The 12447-nt window shown below is 41.4% G+C and overlaps 1 protein-coding gene across 5 annotated transcripts in view; it reads left to right on the forward strand.

Annotated features, from left to right (window-relative positions):
• HEPH (hephaestin) overlaps positions 1 to 12447 on the forward strand; it is a 142910-nt gene that overhangs the window by 41443 nt on the left and 89020 nt on the right. For all 5 annotated transcript variants that reach the window (XM_079765744.1, XM_079765745.1, XM_079765742.1 and 2 more), the window contains exons 9-11: positions 5922 to 6053; positions 10055 to 10266; positions 11171 to 11321. In XM_079765744.1, the coding sequence (XP_079621870.1) occupies positions 5922 to 6053; positions 10055 to 10266; positions 11171 to 11321 (495 nt within the window). The remainder of the gene's footprint in view (positions 1 to 5921; positions 6054 to 10054; positions 10267 to 11170; positions 11322 to 12447) is intronic.

The following is a 12447-nucleotide window of genomic DNA, read 5'->3' on the forward strand; positions in this document are numbered from 1 at the left end:
TCTGTCTCTCTCTGGCAGCCTTTAAGATTCTTACTTTGTCGTTGAGGTTTGCCAATTTATGATGTGTCTTGGTGTTGGTCTTTTAGGGTTCATCTTGTTTGGGACTCTCTTGAACCTGTGTGCTATTTTTCTTATCAGCATCAGGGAAGTTTTCTGTCATTATTTCTTCAAACTGATTTTCTATTCCTTGCTCTGCTTCCTCTCCTCCTGGTACCCTTATTATGCAGATGTTTTGTTTTTTTTCATTTTGTGTTGTTCCAAAGCTCCCTTAGGCTCTCCTCTTTCTTTTTCAGTTTTCTTTCCTGATGCTGCTATATTTGTGTGTTTTTTCCTACCTTGTCTTCTAATTTGCTGATGTGGTCCTCAGCCTCTTCTAGTCTACTGTTTAAGTGTTCCATTGTGTGTTATTTATTGCAGCTCAGTCATTCTTCATTTCCTCTTGGTTCCTTTTCATATTGGTGACATTCTCGTTCAGCTCCTTATAATTCTCATTGAGTTGTGTTTATTTTTCATCCAGCCATTTGAGCATCCTTATAACCATTACTCTGAATTCTTTCTCTGACATGTTACTTGCCTCCATTTTATTTAATTCCCTTTCTGGTGATTCCTCTTTTTCTTTCCTTTGCAGATTGTTTTTTGTCTCCCCATTTTTCCTGTAACATTTTAATTGTTTCTGTGACTTAGTTCCAACTACTTTGCTACCCAGGTTCTTTTGGGGGAGGTGCTAGTGGTGTGATCTCTCAGGTCTCCTGGGCATGTTGATCTAGTGGCACTTCCTACTTGAGCTATTTAGGTTCTCTTGATGTAGCTGGATCTTGAATGTTAGTTTATTATTCGTGGATGAAGTCTCATCATGGATTGGCAATGTGACTCACCCTTGGCTTCGTTGTGCAAGCTGTTTTGGATGTGATCGTGGTTCCGGCTCTTGTGGAAAATGTTGTCTGAGATATCATTGGTATGTGCTCACTGTGGGTTCCCAGAGTCCACGGCCTGGGAGGAAGGAGTCTCGGGGCCTGAGGCTCAGGTACTGTGACTTTGGCCAGTGTGGTGTGACTCTTGCTGGATTAGCATCACTCTGTACCTCACTACGAGGGGCCTAGAGCTTGTGATAGTGGGGGGCCAGTGTCTCATAGTCTATGGTTGAGGCAGAGGGACTCTGGCCAAAGTGATTTCCCTCTCTGAATCACAAGGGGGTTCAGAATCCAGCAACTGGGGATATGGGAATCTCAGAGTCTGTGGCTGAAACAATGTGACCTTGTCCATAGAGGCAAGCCCTCAGCAACTCACCAAGCTGTCCAGAGGTAGGTAGTAGGGAGGGGGATGTTGTGGATCCTGATGAGGGAGCTGTGCACCCTTGGTTGGAGAGGCACATGTCAAGTGGAAGCTCACAGAGGGGCCCAGGAGCCCTCTGCAAGGAGTGTGTGCTCATGGGTCCCACAGGCTGGATCAGAGTGATTGTGGTGTGCCACTGGCCCCATGGAGGGAGACGTCCCAGTGTCTGCTTCAGGGAATGTGTGACCTTGTTTGGATACACACATTCATTGACTTCTTACAGAAGAGCCTAGGAGCTGTCTGCTGGGGCAGTGGGCTCAGAGGGCCCGTTTGCTGGAGTGGTGCTACTGCGGGGACTGGATGCCAGCAGCGAAATTGTGCCTTGTGGTGGCTCAGAGAAGCACCCATGGGCCTCCTGCTGGGACAGTGAGCTCAAGGGGCTTGCACGCTGGATTGGTGCAACTGCAGTGACTGGAGATCAGCATCTGAGGAAGGGGAATTCTGACTTTCTGCTGCCGGGGCCTTGCACCCTTGGTTGGATATGAGTGCACCTAATGGCAGCTCACAGAGTCACCTGGGAGTCATCTGCTGGGGCAGTGGCCTCAGGGGGCCTGCAGGCTGAAACCACGCAATCACAGTGTCTGTGGGTAGGCCGTCAGGAAGGGGGAAGTCCCAATTTCTATTGCCGGGGCCGTGCGCCCTTGTTTGGATATGAGTGCACCCGTTGGGGGCTCAAGGAGACACCTGAGAGCTGCCTATAGGGACAGTGGGCTCAGTAGGCCTGCATCCTGGAAAGGTGCAACTGCAGTGTCTGGCATTTGGCAGCTCTGGAAGAGGAAGACTCAGTTTTTGCTTCTGGGGCCTTGCACCCTTGGTTGGATTCACACACACCCAGCGGTAGTTCACAGTGGCACCCAAGAGCTGCCTTTGGGGTGGTGTGCTCAGGAGGCCTGCGTGCTATAAAAACAAAACTGTGGTTCCAGAGGTTGCCAGCTGTGGAGTGGGAAGACTCAGTTTTTGCTGCCAGGTGTTGCACCCTTGGTTGGATTTGTGCTCACCCAGTGGTGGCTCACAGAGGCTACTGGGTGCTGTTTGCCAGGGTGGTGCACACAGAGAGACACTTGTGCTGAAACCATGTGACCCAGGTGTCTGTGGGCAGGCATCTGGGAATGGGGGAATTCAGAATTTCTACTGCTGGGGCCTTTCGCCCTTGGTTGGATTTGTGCCCACCTAGTGGTGGCTCACAGAAGCACCCGGGGTCCATTTGCCAGGGCGGTGCACTCACATACTCAGAGGGGCCCTGGCGCTGAAGCTGCACAACCGAGGTGTCTGTGGACAGGCAGCCGGGAAGAGGGAATTCAGAATTTCTACTGCCGGGGCTATGTGTCCTTGTTTGGATAAGAGCGCACCCAGTGGGGGCTCACAGTGGCCCCCAAGAGAGGCCTGTGGGGTGGTGGGCTCAGGTGGTGCAACTGAGGTGTCCAGAGGTAGGCAGCTGGGGATGGGGGTGATCATAATTACTGCTGCGGGAGCATGCACCTTTGGAGGTGGAGGTCCTAGGGTCTGCAGGTCTGTGGGTGGGGCAGCAGGATTTTGGCTGGAGTGGCTGAAGGGTCATGGTCAGTGTCCAAGGCCAGTCTGGTTGGTTGTGCTGATGAGTTCCTAGAAAAGGTCGCTCTCTCCTTCAAGATTTCTTGGGCTCCTTGCCCGAGCCCCACAGCCTGGGGAGTGTCCGCAGTGGTGCTAGGTGCTCCCTGTCCAGGAGAGCCTGGTCTGCCAGGCCCTGCTATTCCTACCAGATTTAACTGTCCCTCACTCACTCATATACATGCCACACACATCCATACACTCTCCTTTCACACCCTCACACACTCACACCCTCTCCCTCACCTCAATCCTGCCAGCCACCATCTTCCAGTACTTATTTATTACCTTTTTAACTCTGTATGCCTAGGTTTCTCATTCTCTTTCTTCTCATTACAGCATCCCCTTTAGCATTTCTTGTAATGGAACTTGGAGGTAATGTACTCCCTTAGCCTTTGTTTGTTTTTTGTTTGTTTGTTTTGGTCCAGGAAGCTATTTCACTGTCTATTTTGAATGATAGCCTTGCTGGATATAATAATCTTGGTTTCAGATCCTTACTTCCCATTATCTTGAGTACTTCTGGCCTGTAGAGATTCTGATGAGAAATCAGTTGTCAGCCTTACAGGAGCTCCTTTGCAGTAACAGTATGCTTTTCTCTCCCTGCCTTTAAGATTCTCTCTTTGTCTTTAATTTTTGGCATTTTAATTATGATGTGTCTGGGAGTGGAGCTGTTTGGTTTCATATTGCTTGGGGTTCTCTGTGCCTCTTGAATTATGTGACTTTTTCCTTTACCAGTTTAGGGAATTTTTCTGCCATTATTTCTTCAAACACATTCCCTATCCCATTCTCCCTTTCTGCCTCTTCTGGCACACCTGCTATTCAAATATTGTTACTTTTCACATTGTCCCACAGCTCCTTTAAGCTGTCCTCCTTTTTTTTCTTTTTGGTTCTCTGATTAGCGATTTTTTTTCAATCCTGTCTTCTAATTCACTGATTCGATCCTCAGCTTCCCCTAATCTATTGTGTATTCCTTCCAATGTGCTCTTTATTTGTGCTATGTCATTCTTTATTTCTGTTTTCATAGTTACTATATCTTTTCTCATGATGTTGAGCATCTTTACCATCATTATTCTGAACTCTATATCAGATAAATTTCTATCTCCATTTTATTTATCTGTTCTTCTGGAGAAATCTCTTGTTCTTTCATTTGTGGGGTTTTTTCCTTGTCTCCTCATTTTGGTTGCCTGTTTATATATGTGATGATGTATTAGGTAAATCTGCTCTGCCTCTCAATCTCTGGTGCAGGACAGAGTCAAACACTATTTCTGACTAATTAGATCAGGCAGAAACTCAAATCCTCCAGAGACCACCTCTGCCTACAGATTGATAGTATTCTATCTTGAATTGTCCTCAGGCAAATGTCCACAGTGTAGGAAGCATTTTTTGTTTTTTTTTTCTAACAGGGTGAGGCAATTGCTTCTGCCTAGTGGCTAATTGTTAGTCTCAGTCTCTTAATGGATCTCAGAAACTCTGCAACATGGGGCGAGGTATTTTCTAGTAGGGTGGGTCAGCTGTCTTCCCCAAAGCAAAGCCAACTGTATAGCAATTGTCTGCATGAGGAAGATGACTTCCACAGCATGAGGGAATGACTCAGAACAGGAAACCGGGGTGTCTGATGGAGCACAAGGTGAGTGGCTCCACAGAGAATTTTATGTGTTGGCCCTTTAAGAGGGTGCCTGAATTTCCAGCCTTGTCTCCCTGGCAGACAGTAACCCCACTGCTTTTCACAACCAGATGTTATGTGTGTACCCTTCTCAGTTCTGGTGCTCTCTTCTGGGGGTCCCTGCTTGGGTATTAGACCCCAGAGTTCTCATTGGCAACCCCCCACAGCTGAGATATCTCTCTGGAACTTCAGTTTCTGCCTGTGGAAGCCTGTCCAGCCCTTTTGTGCCTCCACCCCTCCTACCAGTCTCTATGTAGTTTCCATTTTCCATCCTCAGGTATCAGGGTTCTCTCCAGTGAGTCTTCCATTGATTATTTGGGAAGTTTTTCTGTATTTTAATTGTAGTTCCAGTTTTGTCCTGGGAGCATGTCCATGCAGCATCCACTTACTCTGCCACCATTTTTAATCTCATAAATCCCTAACTTTAGGTATAGTCTCTATTCCTAATCAGTCATTTAAATTTGAGGTCAATTTGAGCTGCAGTTTCCTCATCTGTAAAATGAAGATATCCCCTGCCCTATATAACTTAGAATGATATTTGAAGATAAAATTGAGATAATGGATATTAATGTGCTTTTTATTTCAGGTTTTAAAACTTTTTACTTGCATATTAAAAATTGTACATTCTAATAATTAAAATAATTTTAACAAAAAATGGCATTCTGATTAAACTGTATTTTACAGCCTTTGCTTTTACTCTAGATTTTACTATTGTCCCACCCAGCTTATTCCTTCACTGACATGCAGTTCATTCCCTTCCCTGCCAGCCAGGCAGGTAGATGGGAGAGGCAGGTGTGGCCTTCCTTGCCAGTAGTTCTCTGATGTGAAAAACGGCAGCACAGTTAATTAAACTGATCTAAGCTCTTTGCATCTTACAAAGTTAAACAGCTAAAAGAAATAAAATAAGAAGGCAATGCTTGTGGAATTTACAGTGCGTATTTGTGGTGCATGTCTCATTATGATTCACCTGCTTGCTTCTCCAGTTCAATCATTTCTTTTGAAGGTAGTGGATTTTTCTCTTGTGTTTCTGTCTTCTTCATTTTGACGGTTATCACTGACTAGATTGGACTCCTCTCATTTGCACACCTTGCTCAGCTTCCTCTGCAACCATGTCTGATAAACCTGATATGACTGATATTAAGAAATCAATAAGTCAAAATTGATGTGCTTTTTGTAGGTATAAATGTCAATATATTTAGAAGCATTTATTCTTATTATTGCAGAAAGGAGTTCTCTATATTTTTCATATTCTTTTTCTTTACCTCCCATTTTTTTTGTTTGTTTCCATCCTCCCTTGTCATGCCTGTTTTCATTTCCATTGTCTCTCCTTCCCATTTAACAGGGCCAGTGATCCGGGCTGAGGTGGGTGACACCATCCAGGTGATCTTCTACAACCGTGCCTCGCAGCCATTCAGCATACAGCCTCATGGGGTCTTTTATGAGAAAGACTACGAGGGAACTGTGTACAATGATGGTGAGCTGGCAGGTTCTCCAACTAATGTGGGCTGCAGGTAATAACAGGTAGCTCTGTAAGGAAAATAAATGGGAATTGAAGGAGGAAGAACTAGGCAACATTAATAGCCATGTGTGGATATTGTTGAACGAATGAATCATAATATAGCAAAGCAGAGCTGGAATTAATAGGAGACATGTTTTCAATTTTTTCTGATTACAAAAGTAGCATATGTAGTATAGAATTTTGAAAAATGTAAAAAATTATAAAATAAATCAAATCATTCATAGATAAATTGCCATTGCATTTTGATATACCTTTAAATATACTTTTGTGCTTATAAAATACATATATATTTATTTATTTGTGATCATATGGTTTGAACAGTTTTGTATCATATTATTTTCACTGCCCATTATATTTTGTCCATCTACTCATTCCATAATAATGTTATATCTTAATAGCTATATAATTATCACATGGATTTGCCTCTATTACATTATTGTTTGTACATGTAATTTTTTATTATTTTAGAATATTGTAAATCATTTAATGCATTAAATGAATACATATATATGGTTTGGATTACTATTTCAGGAGGGAATCCAAGTGAGATTATTTGTTAATTAATTTTTTTTCTCTGAAAATAATATTAACACATGCTAATTCCAGGCCAAAACTAATCTACACTAATAAAAGAGTAACATGCTAATTGACCATACCTTTGCAACAACCACCAGCCAATCAGGAGTGAGTATACAAATTAACCCAACAAAGATGGTGAGTTAATTTGCATACACAGGTGCCATGGTGACGACGCAGATGTTCCGCACCACCCCAGCCGCTCCGGGCCTCTGGGCAGCGTGGGAAGGTGAAAAGGTGGCTCCAGCCCGGAGTGGAAAGGCTACTTCGGCCAGAGTGAAGGCAGTGCTGGCAGCCAGGGGAAGGAAGGCCCATTCTTGCATGAACCTTCATGCATCGGGCCTCTAGTAAATCATACAGGGCAAAGTTGCAGACAAATCTAGACTATTTTAACATCCTACAGGGCAACTGGTCTAGTCCTTTTAGGAAGTCAATTCCATAGGGAAAAAAATTAGAGAGACAACACCAAGGGCACCATGCAACTTGTCTGATCCTGTTTATAAAAAAGTATCCTAAGGGACATTTTGGAGACAATTATAAAATTTTTGTTATAGATTGGATATTAGATGATATTAGTGATATTATGGTATTTTTTTAGATGTGGTAATGTTATTGTGGTAACACAGGATATTTTTACTGATTATTTAGAAATAAAAAGTCATGTTGTTTGCATTTTATTTCCAAATAATTTAATAAAAGCAAACAAAAACTGTGTGCATATATGTCTCTCTGTGTAGATATATATATACACATAAATGTAGATGGATTAAAGAATGTAAAATGTTAGCAACAATCAACTCCAGGTGGTAGGGTGATTATTGTACTAACCTTTACATTTTTCTATACATTTGAAAATTTAAAGTGTTGGGAACAGTGAGTGAATAAGAAAAGATAATTTAATATCATCCTAAATTATACCACCTTGTTATGGGTTATACTACAAATATCGTTGTGTATGTTTCTTTGCACACTCATATTGTTATTTTTTCAAGATACTAGTATATTTATATGATGTGGTATTCCTGTGTCTGATGATGCACACATTAAAATTTTTGATACCTATATCCAAATTGCTTTCTGAAAATTTTTTCAGTCAATTTTGAATCCCATAACAGTAACTGACAGAGAGAACCCATTTTCTTACATCCTTACCAGCACAGAGGATCCATTTTAACCTTTGTCAAAATGTCAGTCTTGTAGGCAAACAACAAAACTCATGGTTGTTACAATTTGCATTAAATTGAACATTCATTTTAGTATTTATTGCATATCTTACTGTTCTTGTGGCCATGAATCTTTTTTAAGGCTTTTGATAAGTTTTACTAACTTTTATCCCCAAAAAGGCAATTATCATTTACCCTTTTTATAGGTGAGAGAGAGAGGTAAGAGCTATCTGAACTTTATTATTATTATTATTATTATTATTATTATTATTATTATTCCTCACCCAAGGATATGTTTTCATTGATTTCAGATAGAAGAAGGGAGAGACAGAGACATAGAGAGAGAGGAAGAGAGAGAGAAGCATCAGTGTGAGAGAGAAACATTATTCAGTTGCCTTCCTACACACCCCAAAAGGGAATCAAACCCACAACCTAGGTATGTGCCCTGACCGGGAATTGAACCAGCAACCTTTTGGTGCATGGGATGACGTGCCAACCACCTAAGCCATATGACCAGGGCTGAACTGATTATCTTAATTTGTAAAAACCTTGCTAATGTGACAGGCAAAAATTTAGCTATTTTTTGTACTTCTTTGATTACTAATAGATTCAAATTTTTAAAATAAAATTTCTGCTCATTGCGTGGTCATGACATATGTCCATATAAGAAATTACAGTCTTAGTGTATCTTTTCAATTACAGTTAACCTTCAGTACTATTTTATATTAGTTTCAGGTGTACAGCATAATGATTAGACATTTTGATAATTTTTTATGTAATCCCCCAATACGTCAAGTACCCACCAGGCACTATACATAGTTATTAAATACTAGAAGCCCAGTGCATGAAAATTCATGCACTGGAGGGGGGATTCCTCAGCCCAGCCTGCCCCCTCTCACAGTCCGGGAGCCCTCAGGGGCGGGAGGCAACCCGGCAATTAGGGGAAGACGGCCCTGGTTACCTGAGCCTCAGGCGGCCCTGGGCAGCTGAGGGGCTGAGGGGACTGGGGGACTCCAGAGGCAGACGCCTGCCACCCTGGTGGGGCTGAGGAGACTGGGTACCACCATCTTGTGGCTGTGGGCACCACCATTTTTGAGGACGTGGCAGTCAATTAGCATATTCCCTCCTTATTGGCTGTGGGCACCGCCATCTTTGAGGGCATGACAGTCAATTAGATAGAATTATTGGTTATATTCCCTATGCTGTATTTACCATTCTCATGACTATTTTGTAACTACCAATTTGTACTTCTTAATCCCTTCACTTTTTTCACCCAGTCCCCCAACCCCTTCCCATCTTGCAACCAATATTCTGTTCTCTGTATCTATGAGTATGTTTCAGTTTTATTTTTTTCTTCACATTCTTCATATAAGTGAAATCATATGGTATTTGTCTTTCTCTGTCTGACTTATTTCACTTAGCATAGGTCCATCCATGTTGTCACAAATGGTAAGATTTAATTTTTTATGGTTAAGTAATATTCCATTGTATATATGTACCACATCCTCTTTATTTAATCGTTTATTGATGAGCACCTAGGTTGCTTCCATAGCTTGCTTATTGTAAATAATGCTGCAATGAACATAGTGGTTCATATATCTTTTCAAATTATCATTTCAGATTTCTTGTATAAATGTCTAAAAGTGGAATTGCTAGGTCATAAGGTAGTTCTAATTTTGATTTCATGAGGAATTTCTATACTGTGTGTGTGTGTGTGTGTGTGTGTGTGTGTGTAGACATACATAACATATATTCACCCACATTTTGATATATACATATAGAAAGGAAAAAGTGTTAAACAATCAGAACCGTTCAAAGATGAAACAGGCTATGATGGCAAGTAGTGAATCCCCCAACTCTGGATATTTTTAAGCAGAGATAGGAATATCAGAGCAGATAAATATATGTTTTTAGGTGAGGGGTATTCCAAATAAGTTTTAAATGTCCTTTTATTCCTTAGGTCTTATGAGTTTGGGAAAGATTAGGGAAGTTTAAATCTCTCCTGTTCATACAACAAAGTGTGGCAGAACTAGGAACCAAACTCTACTGTCTTGACTCCTACCCAGGATTCTTTTAAATATTCAAAATTCCATGTTCCTGTTGTTCCTGTTGCTACTCCAAAATGCTTTTGTAGTTCATGATCTTTACCCCACTGTTTGGAGCTGATCATCTTTACTCTACCCAATGTGACTAATGAGTCTCATGTTTTCCCTACAGGCTCATCCCACCCTGGCTTGGTGGCCAAGCCCTTTGAGAAAGTAACATATCGCTGGACAGTACCCCCCCACGCAGGCCCCACTGCTCAGGATCCTGCCTGTCTCACTTGGATGTACTTTTCTGCTGTGGATCCTATAAGAGATACAAATTCTGGTCTGGTGGGCCCCCTGCTGGTATGCAAGGCTGGTGCCTTGGGTGCAGATAGCAAACAGGTATTGCCAGTGTTTCTGATCTGAAAATCTGCTGGCAGGAGGATGAGGCTGGGTGGATAAATGGGAATTAAATATGGAACTGGGTTCTAGAGGAGAGAAAATAGAAAAAAAATAACCAAGCTATTGAATCAGACATTAATATTTGGTGACTTCATGCTCTCTTTCATGTTAATTTTTCACTCACAAACACACATCATCCTTAGTTTTTGACCTTAATTTATTTTTTAGCCTCAGTAGCCCCTAACCTTTACTTGTCTTCTTTCATATCCAGCCCACCATTTCTAGCTATGTAACCTTGGACAAGTTACTTAACCTTTCTTTGCTTCAGTTTCCTCATCTATAATAAAGCGTTAGCAATGAAAGAAGTTAGCTTGGGTTTCTGTAAGAATTAATTAAAATAATTAATATAAAGTACTTAACACAGTGTCTAGTACATAATAAACCCTTAGTAAATGTTAGCAGTAATAATAATAATTGATGGCATATTAATAATTATTACAATTATTTTTATTATTTTCTACCTCCCCCCCTGCCAGATTCCTCCCCTGATCTCCTAGCCACCTTTTCCCATTCCTCCCCAGGTGACTCTAGACTCTCTTCTATCATACTTTGTATCTTTTATCCATAATCTATATCTTGTGCTCTTTCCTGCTCCCTTTCCTACAATCCTTTCCTTCAGTTTTGTCACTTTATTCTGACCTCCTTCACCTACCTGTGATTTGAAGTTACCTGAGAAAAATGGCCTAACAACAACTGTAGTTCTAGGCAGACAATATGATCTTGGCTGTGTATCTGGAAAAGGAAATGGGAAAGAATCAGGGATTATTGGGTCTGGAGCATCAGAGTCTATAGCTGCTGAAACTGTTGTCATTTCTCCTTCTCTTCTCTCCCACTGGGCCTACAGAAAGGAGTGGATAAAGAATTCTTTCTCCTTTTTACTGTTTTGGATGAGAACAAGAGCTGGTACAGCAATGCCAATCAAGCAGCTGCTATGTTGGATTCCAGACTTCTCTCACAGGATGTCATGGGTTTCCAAGACTCCAATCGGATGCATGGTATGGGGAGTGAGTGCTTTTATCCTGAGCTACAACTGAAAGGTTATAAGTAAAATCTATCTTTAACTTAATTATGACACCTCCCTGAAAATACTGATTCCACTAGTCAGCTATGCCCAAGAGATGAGCCACATTGAAGGACTAAACTTGACAACAGATCTTCTACTGAACACCTTCTTGTGCTGTTTCCTACGTTAAACAGTATCAGGGGCACTGGATAAAGGTACGGTGAAATGAGGATTGCACACAAGGAATCCACTATAGGCTTAGAAGAGTAAGCTGGGATGTCACCTTTCCAGGCTTATTTCTTCTTGGTTATCACCCACTGCCCTTGTTCCACAAATCCATACTTCAGCCCAACAGGGCAATTTTTCTCTATATGGACATAACCTTGTGATTTTCTAACTTCATGTTTTTGCAATGCTTTGCCATACACTTGAAATCTCTCTCCTTCCATCTTTGTCTTTCTCCTGGGGAATTTTTTTCCCATTCTCTAAGGCCCTACTCAAAATTTAATGCCTCCATATAACATTTTTTATCACCCAAGCCCAAGATGATAACATCCTCTTCTGAACTACTAGTGCATTTTTATTAGACTATTTTAATAAGAAGTTTCATACACTCCCCGATATTTTAATTGTTACATTGCTTTTGACTTCTGCTAAAGTGTAATCTCCTTAACTGTGAGTATTTTTGTAATTAAATAGATTTCATTAAGTATTTATTATATGATGGCTACATATGCTTGTGTAATTGATTTTTTTTATTGTTGACACTATTGCAGATGTCCCCCATTCCCCCACTTCGCCCATCTCCACCCAGCTCCCATCCCCACTCTCTTAGCCCTCACCACATTATTGTCTGTGTCTTTAATGAATCCCATCAACTTTCCTTACCAGTTCCCCCACACCCTTTCCCACTGACATTTGTCAGTCTGTTCCATGTCTGTTTCTATTTTCTTCATCAGTTTATTTTGTTCATTAGATTTCACATAATAGTGAGATCATATGGTATTTGTATTTCTTGAACTGGCTTATTTCACTTAGCATAATAATCTCCAGGTCAATTCATGCTGTCCCAAAATGGTGAGTATTTATTTGTTGCTTATCTCTGTATCCTCTACACT

Source organism: Cnephaeus nilssonii (genome assembly GCF_951640355.1).
Source record: "Cnephaeus nilssonii genome assembly, chromosome: X".
NCBI lineage: Eukaryota > Metazoa > Chordata > Mammalia > Chiroptera > Vespertilionidae > Cnephaeus > Cnephaeus nilssonii.